Raw genomic sequence first — 26,652 nt, forward strand, 5'->3', positions numbered from 1 at the left:
AAGAAGAGTGAGTTCTTCTTGGAAGAGATACACTTCTTGGGGCATATTGTGTCTAAGCATGGAGTCCGTATGGATCCATCGAAGGTGGAAGCAATTCTTAATTGGCCAGATTTGAGGACCGTGCATGATGTACGCAGCTTTTTGGGATTGTGTTCCTACTACTACAGGCGGTACATACAATATTTTGCTGAGATTGCTTCGCCCCTTCATGCCTTAACAAAGAAGGCAACTCCGTTTAGATGGGCTGATCACGAAATTACAGCCTTTAAAAAGCTTAAAGAAAAGCTTACTTCGGATCCAGTATTGATATTACCGGATCTCCGAAAGGCTTTTATTGTCCAGTGTGATGCACGTGGAAACAACATTGGGGCAGTTCTCATGCAAGAAGGACATGTGATAGCCTATGAGAGTCGAATATTGCAGAATGCCGAGAAGCATTTACAGGTTTATGAGAAAGAGATGTTGGCTGTAATTCATGCTCTTTCTACATGGAAACACTATTTGCTTGGGGCTGATTTCATTGTGCAGACAGATCATCAGACCTTGCGTTATTTCCTCACGCAAACTAAACTTTCTGAGAAGCATATGCGATGGGCCAACTTTTTGTCTATGTTCCACTTCCAGATTGTGCATGTGGAAGGCAAAAAGAATGTTGTGGCAGATGCTTTGTCACGCAAGCCAAAGAAAGCAGTAGACCGTCACAAACGTGCATTAGAGTTTGCATCGGGTGATTGGGTTCTTTTGCGATTTGAAAAAGCTAGACTCAAGAAGATGAAGGGTAAAGAGCGCTTATTCCCTAAATTGAGCATGCGCTATTATGGACCTTTTCAGGTATTGGAAAAGATTGGTGAGGTAACCTATCGCTTGAAGCTACCAGGTCACTGGCGGATTCACAATGCATTTCATGTGAGTCTACTTAGACCTTTCCATGGGGATGTGCCTGAGGATGTATGAGATGAGGCTCAGCCGGAAGTTGAGGAACTTGATGAGGTTCTTATTCCAGAGCAGATACTGGCACATAAGGAAAGAAAGGTACGAGGTAAAGTTTCCCGTTCGCTATCTTGTGAAGTTCAAGGACTATTCACCGATGGATGTGAAGTGGATGGAGGAAGGTGACTTAACAGATTCACCTCAGGTTTTGCAGCTTTATCTCGATGCCTTTGAGTTGGAGCCGACTCTTGTTACGGCTCATTCAGGTTCAGCAGAGCATGGGTCTGGAGCATTGCCTGATGCTCAAGAGGGGGGTAGCACCTCCACTCCCTTGATACAGACCGGCTCACATGACATCTAGAGGTCGCTTGGTGTAGCTTTTGTCTCACTTGAAGGTACTGATGGCTGACAGTACATCTGTTTATGGGACTTCTATGATATATGTGTACTAGTCACTTTGGATGTTGTGGTTGTGTATGGTTCACAGTGGTATACAACTTGGACTACTACTACACCATTGGTTTGCAGAGTGAATGTTGTTACATATGCATGGCTTAGAGAGATTGGGACGCTGAACTTGCCATACTGTACATTTCACTTTGGATATTTTGCTGTATGTGCAATCGAGGATGCTTGCCATTTTTCAAGAGGGGGGTATGTCATGACCCTGTGAAAGTGGAACAGCACAAGTGTGGGAATGGTGGTTGGTGAGCAAGATAAATATTACATGATTCATATTTGGGGTGCCCGGACAAATGGTATGATGTGTGGACATCCTCAAATGTGAAGGGGGACCAAGGACTTTAATATTTTTAATGTTTTAACCTTGGGTGGCCCCTAGGCATAAGTGACCCTTAGTAAGTTTGATAAACTTTAGAAAGGGGCCACTAGGATATTTTTGGAGAAAAGGGGCAACTCCACTTTGGGAGTTACACGTCTCTCTCTTTTCTCTCTCTCTCTTGCTTTTGGAGGAATCGTGGAAGCTAGCTGCGTTGAGGAGAGTGGCTGCTGGTTTTGCTGCGTACAGAACAGGCCGTGCAGAACTGGCCGTACAGACCACGTGGCTGTAGGCCGTATAGAGCTGATGGTTGCAGGCCGTACAGAGCAGGCTGACAAGGACAACCCTGTCCAGCAGGTACAGGCGGCGGAAACAGTACAGATAGTACTGTACGGACAGAGCAGGTGGCTGCAATTCCGTACAGCTAGTGCAGGCGGCGGCTGCTGTACGACAGCAGGTACAGGCTGTTGCACACCGATTGGTTCAGGCGGCGCTGGCGACCAGGGTATGGACAGCAGGCGGCTGCAGGTTCAGGCGACTGCAAGTACAGTCCTGTACGGACAGGTATAGTCAGGTACTGCAGACCTGTACGGATAGGTACAAGCAGGTACAGACCTGTTCAGTCCTAAACAGTTGCAGGCGGCGCATCTTCAGCTGCGGTGGCGTTTTATCAGAGTATAGTCGGTGCATCAATTAGGCATCTGTAGGGAGAAAAGTACGGACAGGCTGTTGCAAGTACAGACTGGTACGGTCAGTCCCTCTGGTGCAGAACCACGCATAAAAATTGGTAAGCACTGAACATATCAATCTTTCTCTCTTTCCACTGGCTTATGTCTGTGTTGCAGAGTTGTGTCATCTGGCCCCTTGTGAGAGGAGGGGTATGGCAGAGTGAAGGGTGGAAACAGAGATTGGACAGTGGATGTGTATTTGAACTGAGTTTGAAACCATGTTCATGGAACAGCCAGATGTATGCTCAAGGCTGCCCTGTCTAATTGTCTTGGTTGATTAGAGGGAAGCACAGTGTGTTGCTTTTGTGGGACACAGATCTGTGTGTGAATCCTCTGTGCAGAGTGGGTGGTACTGACAAAGTAATTTTTAAGTGCCGTTCCTACCCCCGTCCCGTTCCCTACATATGGCCGTCCCCCGTCCCGTCCCCGTCCCCTGTCCCCCGTCCCCCGTCCCCCGTCCCTTGTGACTATGTTGATAGGGCAGCCACCATACAACCAAAGGCTAACACTGTCTGTGATCATGCCTTGGGGGGGGGGGCGCGGGGGGGGGGGGGGGGGGGGGGGGGGGGTCAACAAAGACGTGCTTCCCCAACCTGCCAACAACTCTGGCTGGACGAATTTGCGGGCCCTCAATAAGGTCCTGCATGTCACATCTCTCCAGCTGCCATGCATCCTGTACAGAAAAAAAGACCGGTAGATCATCCTCCCTAGGCAAGGGGAGACCCATAACCTGAAGAGGAACACCTATCCTAGAAAAAGCCCCAAACCAAGAATGATGACGGCCTTCCAAGAAAGATCCAGTAATCTAGTGGTTGGGAATGGCTGCATCAATCTGTGCAATCCTCCGACTAGAGCCTCTCAAATGCTGCGTGAAATCCAATCTTTGCACCTCAGTGAGGCTTTGAAGCCTCTTCCAAGCCAGCACTGTGGGGCATAGGGTCTCCCAGCCAGCCCAAAGAATATGCATAGCTGCCCCCAGAGGCCTACCATGCACATCTAAGATCAAATCATTCCACAGAATGGGCTGTTGGTTAGCTTCCTCCACTGAACGCGGGGGGATGTGTACCAAAAAACTCCTCAGGCAGTCCCAGGCCCGTAGGAGGGACCTAGCCAGGGGGATGTAGGGGAGCGGTGAACGGCATCCGAAAAAATAAAGCGTGAGCTGAGAGTTCAGTTTCACCTCCGTGAACAGGGACACACTTCATGATCTGTTGCTGCATGAGAAAGTCCTTCCACGGCTCAGTGCCTGGAAGAATTCCCCTAACAACAAGCTTACAAAGCAAAGCGTTACATTGCATCTCAGGGTCAATGATGTTCAATCCCCCTTCTTGCTTAGGCCTGATAATGGTTTCCCAAGCAACTCTGGCCCTGGTGTGTGCATTTCCATCAAGCCCTGACCAAAGAAAGTTCCGAATAAGGCGACGAAGCTGGTCAATGCAGCCCTTATGAAAAATCGAGCACGAAGCGATAAACCAAGTCGTGGCTAGTAAAACTTGGTTAACCACCAAAGCTCTAGAGGCCAAGTCGAGCTTCCTCCCAAGGGCACCATTGGAAAGAGGAGATTGAGGTGGACCAGAAAGCTAAAAGCCGCTTTCTCAAAAAGCAAGGCCTTAAAGCCAGAAAAGCAAAGCACCAAAGGTTGAGTAATATTTTATTAATAAAAGCTAAAAAAAAAGAGAAAAGCAAAGCATGAAGGCTTTTTGGCAAAAAGGAAGGCTTCCCCAAGTATAAAGGAAGCATGAGCCTCTCTTGAGCATCAAGTTGAAGAAGATGCTCTTCATCGCGTTGCCATCTTCGTTCAAGCATGGAGATTATCTTCTTCATCATCATCTATGAACCAAATCATGGAGTTTTTCATCGCTACCCGCTGATTTCAGAGCGCCTCCAGCAACTGCAGTGCCACGTCACGATCTTTCCGTGTGACTGTACGGATCCGTACAGTCTGTACAACTAGCAACCATTGGTAGTGCTTAGAGGTTAAGAATCCTGAGCTGGAAGCAAGGTAAGTGCTCCACGATGGTTGTTGCTTATTCCACATTTGCTAGAATGGTAGAGTTCTTGTGAGGCTGAGAATAAGCTATAACACATGCAAAGCTCCATACCAACCTACTTTTAGTTTGTGAGACCGAGAATAAGTCGTTGGTAGATCTCGTGTCTGAGACACTACCAGCCCAATCTGCATGTGTACTCATGTACCTGCACGTGTATCCGAGCCTTAAGAAGAGTCCATAATGTACAGTGGACTTTATGTACCTGAGTATCCTCCTAGCCGGATCTAAATGTGGCATGGCACATTTGCTTGGGACTTGCACAAAGACTTGACATTGGACTTGGCTATCCCAGACTCTAGACCATAGGTCTAATAAGTGTCCAGTAGGCCCGTACAACATTATTTCAGAGGATGACAAAAGACTTGTGCCATGAGGATGACAAGACTAAAACGTACTAGCCTAGATGGCACCTATCCCGTGTGGTAACATGCTCTTGGCCCAGAAGAAAAGGTATCCTCTGTCCTAGATGGTCCTAGATGAAGGAGAATGTTCATGCAGCAGCCTAGGATAGATGGTGCGCGTGACATCTTCTCCTTCTTAAGTTGGACAAGTACAGACGACAATAACAAAACTATGGGTTGCCTTATCTTCTTTGTGGAATTGGATGCTTAGGGTGCTACTTATGTTAGTATGCTTAGGCCACTCTTTGGCAAGTGAAATGCATGGGGATGGAGGCAGTAATATTTACCAAGACCTGCAGTGCACTTCTTGTGGAGTAGTGCATGGGGATAGAGGCAGTAATATCTACCAAGCAGTGGAACAAAGGTATCAAAGATAACTCATGTTGGCAACTTAGCATGTTTCAGCTATGGATTCAAGCGGATACACTCCCATCGAGAATAGCGACCACTTTATTATGTTGACAAAGGAGGGACCTTAGCATGTTGCAGCTATGGATTCAACCTGATACACTCCCATCGAAAATGAATTTATATAGAGACCACTTTGTTATGTTGACAAAGGAGGGGCTCATCCAGATTTTACAATACTTGGGGTTTACTTTTACATAAATTGATGATATCTATATGGTCAGGACTGTGTCCCATTGTGGTCACCGGTGTGCAGGGTAGCTGTGAAGGCGTTCGACAAATGAGGACGGGTTCCAACCTTGCTAGCTATACCTGCTGGACGTGAAAAGAAAGGTGTTTAGAGAGATTAAGTGTGCACAATACATATAAAATAGGGAACCCAGGCCAATGAGGTGATCATTCAAGTGTTGGTAAAGGTGTTTGTCTAGGACTAGGAGGTTTCCTGGGTTCAAAACCCCACAAGGTGCTTCCTCGGCAGCATCGCCTACAGGCAGATAAAAAAGCACTTGCGGGCGGTGAAAAACGATACCTACGGTAGGATCTTGGGCCTAAGGCCAGTCGGGGAAAAAAAACAAGGAACTCCAAGGGATATATATGGGTAAATGTACTATGAGATTCAAGGTGTGAGGGCGAGAGATTCAAGGTTTGAGAACTGTTGAAATTAGCCCAGTAGATCTCTTGCCCACTTTTTGGTTTTTCTTTGCAGTTGTCATTAAAGGTTTCATTGAAAAGGAAAAACAAAACCACCATCCAAGCCACGATAACACCACAACAAAATAAACATACAGCTAAGCAGATGTCTTAAAGATTTTGCAAAGCACTGGTGAGCTCTTGTTAGGTGCTCGCATACTGAGGCTATGTCCACTCTGGCAAAGCAATGGAATCAAAAAGGCATTTGAAAATATCAGCTTTTTGGGATCTAGAGGGTAAGCTTTCCAATGTGTGTCAGCCAAACATATGTGCAATCCATATCTCCCTGTTTGGCTGCATAAGCATCCATTGGGCTCTTTGTGCTATCCTTTAAATACCCAAAACCTTAATCTACAAGATCTAATGTGTATCAAAACGCGTTGAGTGTTGTCCATCATTTTGTTTTTGGTGGACGAGGGTTTGTCACAAAACATCTTAAAAGCGGTGGTCTACTGTGGAGTCAATTTCCATATGAGCATGGCACTAAAAATATAAGTTTTTTGGATCACAATAGCCTGCCACCCTTCTACAGTGCAGGGTGTATGATGATATGTATCTCAAGTACTATAGCTTTGTTGACTCTAGTTACATCTCAACATAAGCAACTGGACCCCCCTTACAAGCATGGCCTACACGTTGATAGTGAACTGCAGTCTGCTTACAATGTCATGGATAGAAAAAGGAGCTACATCCTTCTTAGTTTGTTCAGTGAATCTCCTGTCAATATCTCTTTGAAAAGGTGATATGAGAATAGAGAGAACCAATGCATTCTTGAACAAACAAAGGCTCCGGCTTATAAATAAAAACTTAACAGTAAACAGCAAAAAGTTCGAAGGAGTAACAAAGGTTCCAACCAATAGACCAGACACATTGTATGATGGACTTGGGAGTCAAGAATGTTGGAATTTCAATGCTGATGGCTATTGATATCCTCCAGAAACTTGTGGAAGTTAGTTTTGGAGAAAGTATGGAAGTCTTGAATGGGTTTTTCGGGAGGGCTTGCTGCTAACAGCATGAAATCTAAAAACAAAATATCCCTATTGAAATGAGTTGGGCATGCAATTTCTTTTCGTAACTTGTATACTTATTCCTATCACAGGTAAGACCAAATGCTTTTAGGGGAAACACATGCTTCTTTGGTTTTTTTGACACTTTAATGTTCACAGATGTGCTGATGTCAGAGGCTTCTATTCTAGAAAGAGTCGTGCATGGTGCATTCATGTAGAAGCCAAAGCAAGGATGATTTTTATGATATTATGAATATTGAGATGCTTTTTGTACAAGATATGCTAGACAAGGCTCAAGACTATGCCATTGCTAGATAGTCTTGGGTGACTTTAGACTCTTATATTTCCAGTATCTAGATTGGAGACTCTCTAGCTCTATAGCATGTGATGCCAGTTTTTATGGTTTTTACACACATACAATGGAAAATTTATGTACAATATGTGTGTGTCGTAAAGCAGCAATACTATGCTAGTGGCCAAAAAAACGTCTGGCAACTCTGGCTCTAGACTCTTATGCTTGTAATTTTTAGGCCAAGTGAGAATTGCTCCTTATAACATAAATACAAAGAATTCTTTTTGCACCCCTGAAGTACGTTGTGTTTCTGATATCATTGTTTGTCTTTATCAGCGGTGTGTACCAGTGTTTCTTGATGAGGAAACAGTGCATCAATATTACAATGGATATTGCAATAATGTCCTTTGGCCACTTTTTCATTACCTTGGTCTGCCACAAGAAGACAGGCTTTCTGCCACTCGAGGTTTGGAAGACCAGTTTGTGGCTTACAAGAAGGCCAACAGCATGTTTGCAGAGGTTGTACATAGAATTTATAAAGAAGGGGATGTTATCTGGTGCCATGATTACCACCTGATGTTTCTTCCAAAATGCTTAAAGGATCTCAACAATAACATGAAAGTAGGCTGGTTCCTTCACACACCATTTCCATCATCAGAAATATACCGAACTTTACCTTCACGTTCAGAGTTGCTGAAGGCTGTGCTTTCAGCTGACTTGATCGGGTAAGTTATTATGCCATTATTTTGATGCTACATAATTGATATATTTTATCTGACAGACTTGTTCTTCCTTTTTTTCCCTCAAGGTATCTCCTTGATAGCTTAACTTTTTGCAAGCAAAAGATGATTGCACATGCAGGATCCTTTCCTGAAAACTCAAAAGGGGCTATGGCACACACATCTTGGTGGGCACTCTTCTTCAACAAGGACTAGACAATCTTGGTGTGCATTTTCCTTCAACAAGGGCTAGACAAGCTTATGCACCCCATCTAATGATGCCTCACTGAAGCTACTAGGTGCTAAACCCATCACCCCATTGCACACAAGATTTACCTTGTCCTAAGTCTTTTTGAGAAGTTAGAGAAATTTGGTATGGGATACCTCTGACTGAGCTTTCCCTGACGCAACAATTCTCCAGAGAGCATTGTCTAAGGGTCAGTAGGGAGGTTTCATCAAGGGGCCTAGCTATCTCCAGGGACATATGTCCGTGCCTTGAGGATTGCCATTACGACATTTGGTGATGCTTTGTCTCCTCTTGAGGGAGGGGTTTGGGCCTTTTTCATAGGTGATGCATTACAGAAATCACAGATGCCTGGGACTATACTTAGTACAGCTGGGACATCACAGAGATAGACTGCTTGGGGGAGGCGAGATACTGCACAGTATTCCATTACCAACTTCTTTGGACCTCATCAGAGGGCCCCGTCCAAAACTGAGCACACATGAGATCCGCCGAGAGAGATGGACTAGGGCAACCCTACAGTGTGAGTACACCCCAAGCCCGTGGGATGCTGGCAACACGCACTGGTAGACACCCTCCTATGAGAAAGTAGGATAAGTGTGCCACGTGTCATTAGCATAGTGCATAGTTACGAGAAACGAGGAAACGGAAATGCCACGTCATCCTAGGTTATTCTAGGAGGGGGGATGGGGAAAGTCACTAACTTGAGAGGCCACATGTATAATGTAAGACATGTGCCAAAGAAGTAAAATCTAGAGTCTATAGTGTACACTCTACATTTATGATTTGAAACTTCACAGTTTAAAACTTTAAAGTCGCATGAGAAATCAAACCATTTAGAACTTGCCATAATCACAAAATAATCTAAAGCCATCACTCAATCATCAATGAGTCAAGCCTCAAGACCAAGTCATTACAAAAAAGTGCAAAATCAAATGCCAAAATATAAAGGAAGCTACTCTCTAGAGTCTAGACTCTAGAGTTCTGACTCCTCAAGGCTCTTCTATGCTATAGAAATAGCCTCATCCTCCTGCTGAAACTCATCTTCATGCTCAGGAATGGAATGAAAGCCCCATTAGGGGAATGGGAACAGGCCAAAGGGGGAATGGGAATGAGGGGGAACGGAAAAGGGGAATGACCTAGATAATTCCTAGTAAAATGACAGTAAATCTTAACATACATTGCTCATTTTAAAACTCGTATTACGTAACCTTAAAACAAAAAGACATAGAATTTGCAAAAGTTTATAACCAAATCAAAGACACTAAAGTCTAGTGCACCACACAATTTGTGAATAGATAGCTCACATCATACATGACATAAGTGACAAAAGACACAAAATGTGGCCCACGACCTAGATAGAAGAAACAACCCAAGTCGAGAGTCCAAGCCTCAAGGTGACATGCAAATAGTAAGGAGATATCATGCATGGCTACTGCGAGTGATGCCTTCAAGGAGACTATTATCTATGTCATCTAAAAAAGCCATATCATCAAGACCAACATCTGCAGCATCCAAAGCTTCAATACCATCTTGACTAGGATCTGCGAGTCCATGTGTCTTCTCATCATCCGAGGACTCCTCATCAAGCAATATAAACTTCTTTGGTTTGGGAGAAGCCATATCACCAAGCAAGCGCAAATTAGCATAGATGTGCTCTCACACGGTTTGCTCCTCCTGGCTTGTCTTTGTTACATTGCTTACATTTCCATCGTGTTGCACTTCCCTTAGATGAATAGCATTCTAGGCTTTCAACCTCGTCCCACCAGTAGCATTCGAAGCCGATGGCTTTGAGCCCGAGGAAGCAAATTCGGGCAACAAATTGATCAGCCTTTCAAAGCTATCCATGAGAGAGAGAGCGTGAGAGAAATGAGTCCTTTTTGGTCTACTGTACAAGGGGGAGAGACTCGAGAGAGAAATGAGTTCTTTTTGGTCTACTGTACAAGGGGAAGAGACTCGAGAGAGAACAATAGGAGTTTTAAATTTTAGTATTTGTTGCAAATTGTGTAAAAGTTGTAGACTGTGACTGTTGACATGTGTAAAAGTTTCAAACTGAGAAAGAGAGAGAGAGAAGAGAGAGGGAAAAGTGCCCACGCTTGTTGCCTTGCCTTGGAAAGTTTGAAGAGTCGTGACACGAACTGTCAACAGTCAAGCACAGCAGGTACGCTGGTCCTTGGGCCCTGGTACATGTGTCATGGGCAGGCCTGAGGCGACATGCTGGACCAGGTACGCTGGTATATGAGGCATGAGGCGAGCTGGTACATGAGGCATGAGGCGACAGCAGTACGTGGGCGGCGGGCAACAGTAGGTACGATGGGCGACAACAGGTAGGATTTTCCCTTTTTTTAAATTGATCAAACGTCATTGTCGTTCCACGTGGGGGGAACGGCAGCCCGGGGTTCCATATTGGCGTTCCCCCATCGTTCCTTGCGTTCCTCTGGCTGTTCTGACTGCACTACGTTCCCCTCCAACGTTCCGCTTGTTTTGGGCAACCTGGCCATGGGGGAATGCGTTCCACCGTCTCCCAGGGGGGAAAATGGCGTTCCCCTGCTACTATGACATAGGCCTCTGTCTTGTGTTGTTTTTTCTTGTCTTCCATGATTGAGACTGGTCATGTACTTAGCTGATTCGGGTGCATTTTTCGTAACTAATGCAAGGATCTTTTCTTGGAAAAAAAAAGGTTAGCAAGTTTCTGTTAACGTAGTTGGATTTTAAAATTGGCTTCATAAACCTCATCTAGGTAGGATTTTAAAATTGACTTTATAAAACTCATCTAAGTATCTCATTTTTTTTGTGTTCTGCAGATTTCATACGTATGACTATGCTAGACATTTTGTGAGTGCCTGCACGCGCATACTAGGCCTAGAGGGCACACCGTCAGGAGTAGAGGATCATCCTCTGGGCAAGCTTACCCGAGTTGCCGCGGTATCTGATGAACATTTATTTGGATGTGACAATTCTTGACAGTTTCATGCCCATGTTAGTTGTGAGAAGGCAGTTTGTGGTGAATCTGTAACATGGAAATATGTCTGTACTTTAGTTTGTGACAAGATGGAGTGTTTTGTTGATGCCATTTTTACACACAAATTTCATGTTTGTTTTCTATCTAGGTTGAATTTGTTAGTTTCTTCTTTTATTTTCATGGGTGAATTTTTCCACCCTTGTTGCCCATAAAGGATTCAACAATTCTGTAATTATTTATGTTTTCCTATTTATTTCTAGAAATCTCAAATTTGATTGTCAGGGTATATGTAATGCGCGAACATGGTATGGATTTGTCTTTGTCATGATTATTACATCTTTCTCTGTTACAAAACATCTTTTTGAAAAAGCAACAAATTGTGTGTGGGTGAGTGATTCAGTTTTTACGACAAAAGTGATCATGTCTTCTTTTTTTTTTTTTTTTTTTTTTTTTCGTGAAATGGTGTTTTATATTATATGTAAAAATGTACATCAGCCACATGGCTCACACAGAACCTATGCCCCCCCCCCCAAAAAAAAACCCCCACAAAAGATCCTCTAAAGGATCATGACCATGCAAACCTGTACACTAATAAGAAAGTCTCCTAGCCAAATAAGCATCCCAGATAAAAGCATCAAAGATTAGCCAGCCGAGCCGCCGTAGACCATAACGAAATAACATCTACATCCAGTAGCTGAGCTGAGAGAAGAGAAGAAAACTGCCAAAGCAGCAAACCGCGGATACGATTCTAGACAAGGAATCAAAGATGAACCCATTCCGTGTAGTCCAAATATGCCAAAGTCCTATCCATCTAAGGAAATGGAATATCACAAGGTGACTGTCCGAAGTAATGACTTGAGGACAAATCCCAAATATCCACTGATGAGCCGAAATAGTAGACCTCTCTACTGCCTCCCAAACACGAGAGACAAAAGACCAAATCTGACGGGCCACTGGACAACTCATGAACAGATGCATAACTGTTTCAGTGCATGTCGTGCAGAAGAAGCAAGAGGCCAATGTAATTTTACGACGGCTGAGCTGATCCCGTGTAGGTAACCCTCCCACCAGCTTCCTCCAAATGAAAACCTTACCTTGGTAAGGGAGTTTAGACTGCCAACCACGCATAAGAGTTTTCTGCCACCATGATTTAGACTTGTGCAATCCCCACACCTTATTGGCCTTGGCTGAAACCCAATCTTTCTCTGATACGAGCTTATGATAGACCTGGTTAGCTGAAAGTGATATCAAGTCACCAGATTTACATAGTGCCCAATCAAGCCAAGGCTGATCTGCAGATGGCCGAGGCAATGGAGTAAGAGGCTCAACTGCATGCATGATGTCAACCCATAGTGGCTGAAATGTCCGAGGAACCCTAAAGTGCTGCCGAATACGACGAAACGAATATGGCCTGTCACGACCAGGTATCACAGCATCTCGGATTCTAACCAAGCCTAACCTGACCATGCGGTTGAGTCGTATGCGTGAAGCATCTTTGTCTGGCCAAACAATGACACGCGACTCCACAAATGTTTCGAACTGCAAAGAGTTCAAAAGTAGTTTTTCATGACCAGGATCCCACCAAGCCAATAGTAGAACTTCATGTCAAGAAAGGAGAATATGCGATAAAATGTGAGATGAGCGAAAACGGACAGGATGAGGCGCATTCACAATGTCCCACCATGAAGCCTGCACACGTGTCCGTCCATGTGACAATCCCTCCAACTCAATCAAGTCACGAGCCATGAATACCCAAGGCTGCTCCTACAAACACATATCCTGAAAAAGCGCCCACCTACACGCCACCATATGCAAGCGGACATCCAGTAAAGCAGCCCCACCCATTCTTTTGGGCGTCGTAATATGATTCCAAGCTATCCATGTTTGACCCATAATATTTCCTTGCCTCTTCCATCGCATAAACCGAATGGGAGCAACCAAATGGAGAAGAGATTTATGCGTCCAAGGTAGCAAAGGCAAAAAATAGGAAATCATGCTAAGCATAATAACTCGAGCTACCTTAACCCTCATGTGCATAGGCCACCCTTGAGCTTTCCAATACACAAATTTATTCGCCGAGATCCGAGCAGAAATCCAAGCAAGAAGCGCTTGGGGGTCCACATCCACACCCACCGGATACCCAAGATGACGAACAATGTCTCCTGTATGCACCACACGGCCTTGCCACCCTAATGTCTCAAGATCAAATTCCGTGCATACAGTGAGGGCTGATTTTGTTGAATTTATTTTCAGCCCAGAAGCCAATGCAAAATTATTCCAAGCTTCCATTGCTCGATCTATATTGTCTTTTTCGGCCCTGAGAAACATAAAAGTGTCATCCGCAAGGGCTTGAGCAACCAATTGCTTGCCATGAGGGAGATGCAAACCAATCACTTCACCATGCGATGCCATAGCATCTAGGCGAGATAACATAGGATGAGTGGCAATGGCAAAGAAAAGAGGGCTAAGAGGACAGCCTTGCCGGAGAGAACGGGTGAGAGAATTACCATCCGAAAGTCCTCCATTGAGCATAATCCGCGTGATAGAGCCAGAGCCAAGTAAATGCACCAAATTAGCCATTTTGGGACCAAAGCCCATGGCTGTCATTAACTGAGAAAGGAAAGACCAGCTGACATGATCAAAAGCTTTTTCAAGATCCAGCTGCACCATCACAATCTCTTGCTTCTTTGCCTTGGCATAATCCACTCCAATTTGAACATTAAGAATATTATGCAAAATATTCTTGCCATGCACAAATCCATATTGATATGGATGAATAAGAGTAGGAAGCACCTTCTGCAAGCGATTGGCAAAAATCTCTGTAAAGATTTTATACATAATACCCATAAGTGAGATCGGGCGCCATTGAGCCAAAGAAGTAGGCGAAGGGACTTTGGGCAACAAACGAAGTATGCCCAACTTCCAATTGGCAGGCATATATCCCTCATCCCAAACCCTTTGACAAATAAGCGTCAAAGGCTTTGCAAGCTGATCAGCATATTTTCGGAAAAACTCATTTGTCAAACCATCCCAACCAGGTCTCTTTCCCATGGGAAGTTTGGAGAGAACAGCTTCCACTTCCCCTTGAGTAAGAGGAGCATCAAGCTGAACCGCCACATCAGGGTCAACTTTTTTTTTTTTTCCGAGAAAAGATCCTTTCATTAGTTATGTAAAAAACGCCCGTAGGGCTACAAAAGAGATCTCTCCTGCTCCTAACAGAGAGAAGAGCAGTGAATACATCATGGCAGCCCGGGAGACTCTCCCTAGGTGCTGCAAAATACAAGCATCAGTCTAAAGGACTGAGCGGCTAAATCATACAATGGGGGGGGGAAAGAGCCAAACAGGTGGCCTGTAGTGCCAACGGGGGGATCCCGTGTGTAGGGTGTAGAACGGGCCGCAGCGCCAAGTGGTATGAAAGGCCTGGCGCCGTAAAATCGCCTCATCCGAGTCTCCCCGGATGCGGTCGTACTGTCCTCGCAGGGTGTGGATCAACTCCTGCCAAATCCCCCGAACAGTCTCTGCTGGTGGCTCTAATCTCCCCTCAAAGGCCGTGAAGCACCGGGCCCTCCAGGTGAACCAGATGGTGAGGCTGCTGAGGAGCTCCCATCGTAAATCCCTCTCCTGTGTCCAGCTGGCGGACGAGAAATCCGGTGCCGGAACCAGGCGAGGCTGGCCCCTAATAAATCTGATGGCCTGACTGCCCTGCTCCATCTCATAGCCCATAGCAGGCCCTGACGAAGTCGACCAAGCAGCGGCACCCCACGTAAACATACCCTCTGGAGAGAGGGGGGCTAGAATACGCAGCATCCGCAGCCAAATCTGCTGTGCCTGAGGGCAGTCCCAAAGGCAATGTCTCTGTGTCTCCATAGGGTGGCCGCATCGGACGCAGGCCGCCGGAAGACCGCTGTAAACAAGCCAAGTGCCAACTGCTGAGCCCCTGTGGGCGACCAGCCACTGAAAAGCCGAGATCCTGCGGGCCTGTCGACTAGCCCAGAGCCGAGCCCAGAAATCCTCCAGGAACTCCTGTGATAGTCCCTGCAATCGCCAATGCCCCGCTGCCGCTGGAGAAACCGTCCTCCTCGCCGTCAAAATATGCCGTCCCAGCCGAACAGTATACTGGAAAAATGTGATCTCTGTGGCCTCAAGGGATGCATAAGGATCATGCCACTCGTACTCTCCGGGGTCCCACTGTAGCCGGGCCAAGGGGCGCGCTGCATATGCCCATATACGCCAATCCGGGAGCACGTCAGCAGGGTCGGGGTCAATATGCCACTTCCGAGAAGCGGCAGCCACTACCCGAATCCTCTGAAAGGTGCACTCTGCAACCAAAGGCGACTCCACCTCCACTCTCTGGAGTCGGCCCTCATCCTGAATCTCATAATAGAGGCATCTGCCATCCTCAGTGCTAGCTCTGACAGCAATCAGGATCTCCAACTGTGTGAAGGCACCCATCCACCGTGGGGCCACTGGCTCGAGAGGTGTGAACCACTCCTCTGTAAGTGCCTCCTGAATATCATCCCTCATAATCAACCCCCCTCTGAAGTGACTCAGCCTCTCCACCTGGGTCTCCTCTGGTAGACTGCAGAAAGCCTGCCAGTCTCCAAAACTACGAGCTGGGCCTGCCGCTAAAGGTCCCCAGGCTAGACGAGGCCGAGAACCCAGCATATGACCCTGCTCTGTACGAACCGCTGGGCTCCAGATGAGCGGCTGCCTGGCCCGCTCCTCAACACAAGACGGAGGCCGCTGAGAGAGCCCCGGTCTCAGCAGCTCCCAAGCTCTCAGGATACTCAAAGCAAATCTGTCCTCCCATCCTCTACTGAGGCCTGTCCTCCTCATCTCTATGAATATCCAGCGAATCTCTGGTGCCCAAGTACCCCCTGCAGGAGGCGCCCGGGCCTGCAGTCGCTGCAAGAGGAGCTCTTTCCAAGGCTCAGCGCCTGGAAGCAACCCCCGAACAATAAGCTTCCCCAATAAGGCTCTACTCTGATCGACTGGATCTATAATGCCCAAACCGCCCTGAGCCAGCGGAAGTGTAATAACTGCCCATGCAACCTTTGCCCGAGCTGGCTGACCGTCCCGCCCAGACCACAGAAAGTTCCTGATCAGCCTCTGTACCTGGCTGATGCAAGAGCTCGAGAAAATCTAGCAAGACGTAATGTACCACATAGTCGCTAACAGCACCTGATTTGCCACCACCACCCTCCCAGCCAAGGATAGTCGAGCTGTACTCCAATACAATAGCTTCTTCCGAATGCTCAGAAGAAGCGGGGCAATCTGCTGCTCAGGTGACAAATCGAGGCCAATCTGGCATCCCAAATACCGCACTGCTGTGCCGGGAGGAATCCATCTAAAACCGGGGTCCGGACTCCATGCCGGAGTGGGAGCACTACTGATCCAAAAGGCCACTGTCTTGCGCCAATTGATCAATGCTCCCGAAGCTGCACTAAAAACCTGGAGCGACTGCTCTGCCCGAATAAGATTGGCCTCTTGGCCATGCAAAAATAAGCCCGTGTCGTCTGCAAACTCAGCATCAAGCAAATCCTCCCCCCGGACTGGGAGCTGAAGTCCTCTCAAACCAACCTCCTCTGCCGTCAAATACATACTCATAGCCTCCGCAAAGAAGAGAAAAAGGAAAGGGGCGAGAGGACACCCCTGACGGACTGATCTGGTCAGCTCAAAACTCGGCCCCCGACCTCCTGCAATCAGCACCTGGCTGCGAGCTGTGGAATACAAAGCTGCCACCCCTCTGATCCATCCTGGCTCAAAGCCCAGGCGTAGCATAGTGCCCTCTAAGAATCCCCAATCAACTCTATCGTATGCCTTCTCAAAATCGAGAAGCATCACGACCAAGTCCTCGCCAAGAAACCTAGCTCGGGCCGTCGCCTCCCAGAAAGTAAAGATGTTGTCAAGGATACTGCGCTCCTTGACAAATCCTGTCTGAGTAGCATGAATCAACTCCCCCAGGAAGGGCTGGATCCTCAAACTCAAGGCCTTTGCCAAGACCTTGTATACAGTATTGAGGATCGTAATAGGCCTCCAATGCCGAATGTCATCCGATACTCCCTCCCCCTTGGGGATAAGATAGATCAAGCCCTCTGAAAAGCTCTGCGGCATCACCCCAGTGTCCAAAACATGCTGAAAGCCCCTGCGGAGGCCTGGCCCCAAAAGGTCCCAATAGCGCATAAAAAAGGCCGGCGTCAGTCCGTCCTCCCCTGGGCAACTATGTCGCGGCAGGACCCTCAAGGCCTCGGCAAGCTCAATCTCTGACAGAGGCGCACCTAGAACTGTGCGCATATGGTCTGTGACCCTCCTCTGCACATGGGCCCACACTGTCTGTCTGCATACATCTCGATCCTCAGTGGCTGGCTCCGCTGAAAGCAAGTCACGATAAAAAGCAGTGGCAATGGCTGTGATCTCCCCGAGCTCAGTAGCTATCGATCCATCCGGTCTACCAAGCTGGCGAACCCCTGCTCGCGCATGACGGGGTCCAGTGATCTCAAAAAACTCCCCAGTCACTCTATCACCAAGCTGCGTCCACTGAGAGGCCTGACGACGATAGTAAAACTCATGTCTCTGCTCCTCTGCCTCTCTAACCTCCTGGCGTGCCTGGCTCAGCTGGGACGCCACCCACTCACATGCAGGCTGCTGCTCCTGAAGGCGCTGTAGCGAAGCAAGGCTGCGTCTCAGCCGTTGCTCCCGCTCGCGAATCTCTCCCAGTCGTGTCAAAGCTGCAGCGTGTAGAAAAGAGCTAAGATCAATGAGTCCCTGGGCACACTGGCCCGCTGCATCCTGGTCAGAGCACTGACTATCATGCCAGATCCTCTCAATGTCCTCAGCGAGACTGGGGTCTGCAAGTACCCTCTCTGGGATCCTCAACTGCAAGCTGGGCTCCCGTGTCCCCTCCTCCAAAGTCAGTATAACTGGCGCATGATCTGAAAATGAGGTGCCAGCAAGAATGCCGACGGAGCCCCCTCGCTCCCCCAACCAATCGCCCACATAAAAGCGATCAATCCGAGATAGATTAGTCCCTCCCTGCCGGCGATCCGACCGAGAGAAACGAAGACTGTCCTGAGACCGGGAGAAAGCCCCATGCTGCCATGCATCAGTGATCCTCAGTGTCATACAAAACCGGTCCCAAGCTGCAAGCTCCGTGCCGTGCACTGTAACATGACTGCCTCCCACCCTATCTGCCGGGTCCTCAAGCATGTTGAAGTCTCCCCCAACACACCAATGTGCGGCCTCTGGCAATGCATCTGTAACCTGAGTCCAGAACTCTGCTCTGGCACTAGCATGATTGGGCGCATAGATGTTGAGCACACCCAATAGCTCATCATGCATCCTCAGAATGACATACTGTGCTCTACCAGGCACAATGATCCCTCGATCCACAATGGCCTGCCGCCATGCATCTGCAATAACCATGCATACTCCTCCCTGTCCACCCAAAGGACCAAACCCTGCAGACCAGAAAGTGTCCCATCTACCAGGCATCACCGAACCATATCTCCGGATCCTGCTCTCACCCAAGTGGTGCTCCTGCATCATCAGAATGTCAATGCTGCCACCAACCAGGCATCTCTGTAGCTCCTGCCTCAAGCAGCCTCGATAGCGTATAAAGTGTGCTCCGCCAAGGCCCTGTACATTCCATGAGATGATCCTCATGGATGTCCTGCTGAGGTGGATGCTGTCTCAGCCGTACGGCGGGCCTTCGCAAGCGGCTTGGATGGAGAGTAGTCCCCATCCGAACGGCTGCGAGTCTGCCCACCCGGTGTACTGCAAGAATCCCGGATCAGGCGCCAGTGGCTGTGACCCATGGCGACTGCCTCCTGCTCTGACATAGTGACCTCGTGAATACTCACATATCCTGGGTCGCGTGCCAAATCTGCAACTATGCGCACGACCAAATGCCGAATCCCGGATGTATCCACACCCCCGGGATCCAAGACAAAATGAGCCAACTTGATATCGTACTTCAGCAAACAATGACTCCCTTGCAGCCAGGACAGCCGGCGAGACATCCTCTCGAGGGGCAAGCAAATCTTCATAAAACCTGATGCAATGCTGAATAACCTCAGAAGGTTGAGTAACAAGGTTGCCTTGGGCATCCATCAGCCTAACAATATTCTCACGCATATGTTTTTTATGCAACTTATCATAGAAGCGATGAGATTGACAGTTAGCATCCCGCAAAGCATCAAGACGTGTAAGTAGTGTAAAGCGAACATATTGTGCTTCTTGCACCCTAGATAGCTCCTTTTTTAGCCATTCTATGACATCCACAACTTCAGCATCCATAGAGTCAGTAAACATGAACGCCTGCAAGCCCTTTAAAAGCGACTCAAGAAAAGCCACATGCTGTTTTTGTATAGAGACATTAGCAAGACCATAATGCCGCGCTAATTTCCGAGTGTCGGTAAGGAACACTGGCCAAGCATGATAATCAGCCATGGACACCCTTGTGGAGAAATGTCGTATCAACTGACGCATATAAACATCAAAAACTTCATGCTCCAAAAAAGTGTGATTTAAGCGCAAAGGCAAGCGTCCCAACAAGCCTTTATATGCATCCACAGGATGATAGACCATTTCAAACACAAGCGGCCAATGATCCGACAAAACATGTTGCTGATCAACCATCATAGTAAGAACCTCTGGCAAAAAGAGATCTTGATGTAAAATATACATCCTATCCAATCTAGCATAAGTGCCCCGAAACTGTTGTGAGGCATAAGTGTAACCCCTTTCATCTGGATGCAACCAAGACCACATGTCTTGTTTTAGTGACCTTGCTGCAAAAGCTTCCCACGCCATTCTCTCCGGGCCATCCATTACAGAATGAGGCGACGTGGCTTGCTCCCAGGAGACACACATATTAAAGTCTCCCATCACAAAGCCAGGATGAGAGATTGAAAGAGCACACAAGTCATTCCACAGCAAACGGCGTGCACGAGCATTATTTGGAGCATACACCCCTAACAACCATAAAGGCGTATCATCCCAAACAATCTGTATCACTAGAAATCTTCCATGAACATCTTGAATCACAAGAGAAGGCTGAAACTGCGAACGAACAGCAAACATAACACCTGATTGCGAAGCAGGATGTCCGCTGTAGAAAACATGAAACCCCTTATATACATAGGCTTTGCCATCCAACTTATGCTGCTTATGTTCAACTGCACACAAAACATCCCAACCATGACAAAAAGTTGTACGCCAAAGCCTGAACTGCTTTTGGCGCGAAGAAATACCCTTTACATTCCATTGTACAATTTTGATAAGCCTTCCCAGAAAAGGAATCAACAAGGCCGTGTACTAGGCCCAGGACAATCTGCCAAATCACGAACCTTTTGAAGCATTGCATTTTTAGACATGGTATTTGTGATCTCAGACTGCCCTTGGAGTTCCCGAGCACGTGCCGAAGGGTAATGACCATCCCATGGCGAGATGACCTCACCCTTTGAACTAAACACAAGAGGCAATTGTTGTTGTGCTTCTTTTGTTAGGCGACTTCTAATAGGATAGCGTTCTACTCTATCCACCCCAAGAGCCCCTGTACCCTGAGAGAGTTGGCCTCCCGGCTTCTCAATGCTGGTCTGTTGGCTGGGCACCTGAACCCAAAGGGCGACGAGCATATGTATGTAAGGGCCCCTGATGAGTACGCAAAGGCCCCCGCCAAACAGCATCTGAGAAACCCCCCCGCAGGGCAACAAATCGTGTCTTTTTACCACGTACTTCCACCCATGGCTGCTCAACCTCATTCTGAACATCCACATGTACATCCATGTGCTGGGCATCATGTAAAGGAGCATCATGCTCATCTTCCACGGGCAACTGCCCATCAACGATATCCTTGGTAGCAACAACTTGTTCTTTCTTAGGACATTTGGAGACAAAGTGGCCCATCTCACCACATTTGAAACAGTGGCCAGCAAATGTATCCCACCTCAATTCATACATTAAAGGTTGCAGCCCAGCCATATTGACACGCAAATGTGTCGGCCTAGGTCTCCCAGTATCCCACAACATGCATAGACGATTTCGGTTTCTAGATGTCATTCGAGGCACCACCAAGACATCACCGATACCTCGCATGAGACCTGGTAAAACACGCCAAAACATTGGTGGGAATTGTTTCACTTCAACCCAAACTGGGCAAGCCTGGCGCAACATATCTTGGTACTCTGCCATAGGCTTCCACGGAACCACATGAACCAACTGCCCATCCAAAAAGAGTGGCACGTGCCCCAAGACTGAGCCTCTCGGACCATCATAAATCTCCTCAAGTGCCTTAGGCAACACCAAGCGGCCCAACCATGCTCTAAGACGAGGCAACAACGGAATACGCCCAGTAAAGAAGAAGATAGCAGCACGATCATGAAAATCTGCTAGCTGTTGTAGCAACAAAGGAGTCTCCATGCATACATCAGCCACACCACCATTATCTACTGCAGCCATTTGCACGCTATTTGCCTTCACATATTCTTGCATAAGCTCACCAGTGATCTGCAGCAAACGTGCAAACTCTGGAGAAGGTACCTGAGAACTTTCCTCTGCATTCTCTCCAACATTCATCGGAGTGTAGCTTGCATCAACATCAAGCCTTTGACGTTTTTGTTACTCCGAGGCATCTGAAGCATAACCCACATCCTTCTCGATCATCTTCTCAAAGAGATCCATGTTAAGGCTATTGGCAGCCATGCCACCAACAGCAGCAGCCGGGTCATCCAAATCCATGTACAAAAGCAAAGAAAACCCGTTCTCTCAAACCCTAATTCAGCACCTGCAAACCCTAATTCAGCAGCTGTAAACCCTAAATCAGTAGCTTAGAAACCTCAACAGTTCCATTTGCAATTGGCAGCTCAACCTGCTTTCTTTTTTAAAAGTGATCATGTCTCTCTGAACATCTACCTACTTGTCTGCACTGAGGCAAGATGGGATTCCCACAAGATCGTTTATTTATGTATTATTCAAGTCATCATATTTGATCACTTGAATTTTTGTTAAGGTCAACAAGATAAAGAGACCTTTGCATAATTTAGGACTTCTAACTTGACCATTTGTTTAACCACCTCATTGCTTGGCCAGAATCACATTGTCTCTTTTTTTCTGAAAAGAAGCTTCTATTAAATGAAACAAAACACGCAAGAATCAAGAGTTTTTTTTAAAAAAAAGACAGCACCTACGGATACTTTGGTGAGGCCAAGTAAAAAGCTGAAAAATCCAAATGGCTTTTATAGCAATATAAAAAGTGAATGCTATCTCTGATGACAAAGAAAAGGAAATTTTGCTACCGTCGCTGCCTTGGAATCACCCTCAATCATCCTCCAAATAGCTGAAAGGATATGTGTGCCGTCAGTCCTTGATGGGTTCTTTTCATTTAGCTGTCCCTATCTGCCTACGATGTTGAACTCCAAGGTCATTGAATGTAATATGTCATCAGTAGTATAGAGAGCCCCCCTCCCCCCCCTTTACAAAAAAATAATTTGGTGGAGGTTTGGGCAAGGGCCCTTTTTTTTTTCCAGAAAGGAGACTTCTATTAAGTATGAAAAAATGTTACAAAATGGAGATTTCACACCAAGTAAGGTGGAGATCTCAACCAATCAGGAGCCTTGTGCTGCCAATACGGTCCCGAATGAGAGGACGTGAAAAAGATACCAATGTCCCACTCTCTCATAAACTGGCCGCGCTTCCTCTCCGCAGCCCTCGAAGATCCCTGGATTCTGGCCCAGGTAGCCATGATGGTGTGAATAATATCACTCCAAATCCTGCAAAGACACTGAGAAACAAGAACGGGAGTACCCTCAATGGCCTCGATGCATCTAGCCTTCTTGATATTCCAGGTTGAGATGCTAGCAATAATCTCCCAAGAGCTGTCGAACCTTTGTGCCGGAGGGACAAAGTGTGAAAGTGGCAAATCCTGAAGACAACACTGCCGAGCAACTCCTTGCCTAACCATAATGGCCAAGCTCCTGTCAGCCCCCTCGAATCTCAGCTGAGGCCCAGACCGTGTCAACCAAATGATAGAACCAAAAGAAATGAAAGCATCCCTCTTAATCCTACCAAAGAGGTGTGCAATCATAGACCAAACCCTCTGTGCTTCCCTGCATTCCCATAAACAATGGTAAACTGACTCCGAAACTCCTGCACATCTAGGGCATGCTGGGCAAACACTAGTAACAGACCTCCACTGATTGGTGGCCAGACCACAATGAAGAGAAACCCAGATAAAGGAGGAAATTTGTGGCTTCCTATAAGAATGCCACAATCGCCGCCAAAAAACCCTGTGAATGTCAGTCGAAATGCCGTAAGATTCCCAATGGGGTCTAAGAGTAGGGTCACTCTGAATGTGTCCCAAGATAAGATGTCTGGCATTCCGCACCTGATAACACCTGATAACTGAAAAAAGGCATGCTTTTCAAAGGGTTACAAGCATCCTTCCACTCCCACTCACCGGGGTCCCAATGCAAATGTTTGATAGGGCAGCCACCATACAACCAAAGGCTAACACTCTCTGTGATCATCCCTGGGGGGGGGGGGGGGGGGGGGGGGGGGGGGGGGTCAACAAAGACGTGCTTCCCTAACTTGCCAACAACTCTGGCTGGACGAATCTGGGGGCCCTCAATAAGGTCTTGCACATCACATCTCTCCAACTGCCATCCATCCTGTACAGAAAAAAAGACCGGTACATCATCCTCCCTAGGCAAGGGGAGACCCATAACCTGAAGAGGAACACCTGTCCCAGAAAAACCCCCAAACCAAGAATGATGACGGCCTTCCAAGAAAGATCCAGTAATCTAGTGGTTGGGAATGGCTCCATCAATCTGTGCAATCCTCCGGCTAGAGCCTCTCAAATGCTGCGTGAAATCCAATCTCTGTACCTCGGTGAGGCTCTGAAACGACTTCCAAGCTAGCACTGTGGGGCATAGGGTCTCTCAGCCAGCCCAAAGAATGTGCATAGCTGCTCCAAGAGGCCTACCATGCACATCTAAGATCAAATCATTCAACAGAATGGGCTGCCGGTTAACTTCCTCCGCTTAACGCGGGGGGGGGGATGTGTACCAAAAAACTCCTTAGGCAGTCCCAGGCCCGTAGGAGGGACCTTACTAAGGGGGATGAAGGGGAGCGGTGAACTGCATCCGAAAAAATAAAGCGTAAGCTCAGAGTCCAGTGACCTCCGCGAACAGGGACACACTTCGTGATCTGCTGCATGAGAAAGTCCTTCCACGGCTCAGTGCCTAGAAGAAAGCCCCCAACAACCAGCTTACAAAGCAAAGCCTTACATTGCACCTCAGGGTCAATGATATTCAATCCCCCTTCCTGCATCGGCCTGATAATGGTTTCCCAAGCAACTCTAGCCCTGATGTGTGCATTTCCATCAAGCCCTAACCAAAGAAAGTTCCTAATAAGGCGACAAAGCTGGCCAATGCAGCCCTTATGAAAAATCCAGCATGAAAAATCTAGCAGGAAGTGATAAACCAAGTCGTGGCTAGCAAAACTTGGTTAACCACCAAAGCTCTAGAGGCCAAGTTGAGCTTCCTCCTACTCCAGTGATGAAGTTTGCTTTTAATGCTTAAGAGCACTGGAGCAAACTGTTGTGCAGGGGAGATGTCAACGCCCACCTGACAACCAAGGTATCTGGTAGAGCATCCTCTCTCAATCCAAGTAAAACCAACATCTGTACCCCAATCTGCAAGAGGAGAATCATTGATACAAAAACCAACTGACTTATGCCAATGGATAGTAGCTCTTGCTGCCAAACAAAAGGCCTCCAAGGTGTCTGGAAAGAACATAAACAAGCATGTGAAGCCTCAAGGAACAACGCCGTATCATCTGCTAACTCAGAGTCCAAAAACTCTTCCTCCGTGCATAAAGGCAGCCTGAGACCCACAACACCAGGAGCAGCCTGAAGAAACCTGCTGATAGCCTCAGCTACAATGAGGTACAGTAAAGGGGCGAGGGGATAGCCCTGCCTCATTGAACGGGAAATCTGAAAACGCTCACCCCGCCCCCCACAGGCTAAAACAATGCTATGAGCCTCCCTGTACAGGCAAGACACCCCTCTAATCCAGTTTTGGGAAAACCCCATGTGTGCCATAGTTCCCTCCAAAAAATCCCAATCCACTTTGTCATAAGCTTTTTCAAAATCAAGCAAAAGAATGGCAAGAGGCTGATGACTAGACTTTGCCCACTTGACAGCTTCCCAGGAAGAAAAAATGTTATCAAATATACTCCTTCCTTGGAGGAAACCATTCTGGTTATCATGGATAGTCCTTTGGAGAATCGGCTGCAACCTTATACTCAAGGTTTTAGCTAAGATTTTATATGCAGATCCAAGGAGGGTGATGGGCCTCCATTGCTTGATGTCAGTCTTGTCCCCACTCTTGGGGATAAGGTGAATCAGCCCCTCTGTGAGGTATGGCGGCATTATACCCGACAACCACATTTCCTGAAGGGCAATAGTGATAGCATCTCCAATATGATCCCAAAAAGAATAAAGAAGGCGGGAGAAAGACCATCATCCCCTGGGCATGAACCACTGGAAAGAGCATGCAGTGCGTGAAGGAATTCATCCTTCAAGAAAGGGGCATCCATGGAAGAACACTTAGCATCTGTAATGAGCCTGGGCATGCACTCCCAAACTTTCTGCCGTGCCACATCTCTCTTAGGAGAGGGCAACTCTGCAGTCAACAAAGACCGATAAAATTCTGAAGCAATACCCCTCACCTTATCAGGCTCAATCCGAACCTCACCCTGTGAGTCCTGCAAGTACCTTACAGAATCCCTGCTATGGGAAGGCCTGTGTGCTGAAAAAAACTCTTTGTTGCATCTGCCAGCCACCATCAGAGTCCAAAAGGCCTCCTTCGCATGAAAGGCGAACTCAGCCCTCCTGTCCATGGCTAACTCCAGCTCTGCTCTGCAGCTCTGTTGTGGTCAAGAGGTCTGTAATCCAAGTCGCATGTGGATGCTTTTCATGTTCCCTCTGAAGAGCAGCAATCCTATGCCTAATAGCTCTCTCCTTGTCCAGAGCCTCCTTCTTCTTAGACAAGGCAGTGCGATCTCCATATCTCTATGATCTCAAGGGAAATGTCAGCATCAAGATAAAGAGAGTCAGGGATACGGACACGGGGAGAGGCCGAGCAAGTCCGAGGCTCCCTGAGACACAAAAAGATGGGACAATGATCGGATTTGGTGGTGCCAGGCATAATAGCAATGGTGCCTCCTCTGTCCAAGGACCAATCATCCACATAAAACCTGTCGAGACGTGCAAAGATATTCTCATCCCCACTCTTGCGGTTATGCCAAGAGAAAGATAAGGAATTTGGCCTTCTCTGGAAATCATCCTCAGTCCAGCAATCCCTGCCAAAAAAGGAAAGCGTGAACCTCTCCCATGAGGCTCGCTCCAAAGGGTGTAAGCCCCCTTCGTGTCCACCCTTCTTGT

General features: G+C 47.2%; 1 protein-coding gene across 5 annotated transcripts in view; it reads left to right on the forward strand.

Annotated features, from left to right (window-relative positions):
* Positions 1-26,652, forward strand: part of LOC147619643 (alpha,alpha-trehalose-phosphate synthase [UDP-forming] 1-like) — a 192,538-nt gene that overhangs the window by 41,533 nt on the left and 124,353 nt on the right. For all 5 annotated transcript variants that reach the window (XM_086773322.1, XM_086773321.1, XM_086773320.1 and 2 more), the window contains exons 3-4: positions 7,622-8,010; positions 11,053-11,173. In XM_086773322.1, coding sequence (XP_086629448.1) covers positions 7,622-8,010; positions 11,053-11,173 — 510 coding nt within the window. The remainder of the gene's footprint in view (positions 1-7,621; positions 8,011-11,052; positions 11,174-26,652) is intronic.

The sequence above is a fragment of the Cibotium barometz genome, chromosome 33 (assembly GCF_041138505.1).
Source record: "Cibotium barometz isolate CiBa-2024 chromosome 33, ASM4113850v1, whole genome shotgun sequence".
NCBI classification, from domain to species: domain Eukaryota; kingdom Viridiplantae; phylum Streptophyta; class Polypodiopsida; order Cyatheales; family Cibotiaceae; genus Cibotium; species Cibotium barometz.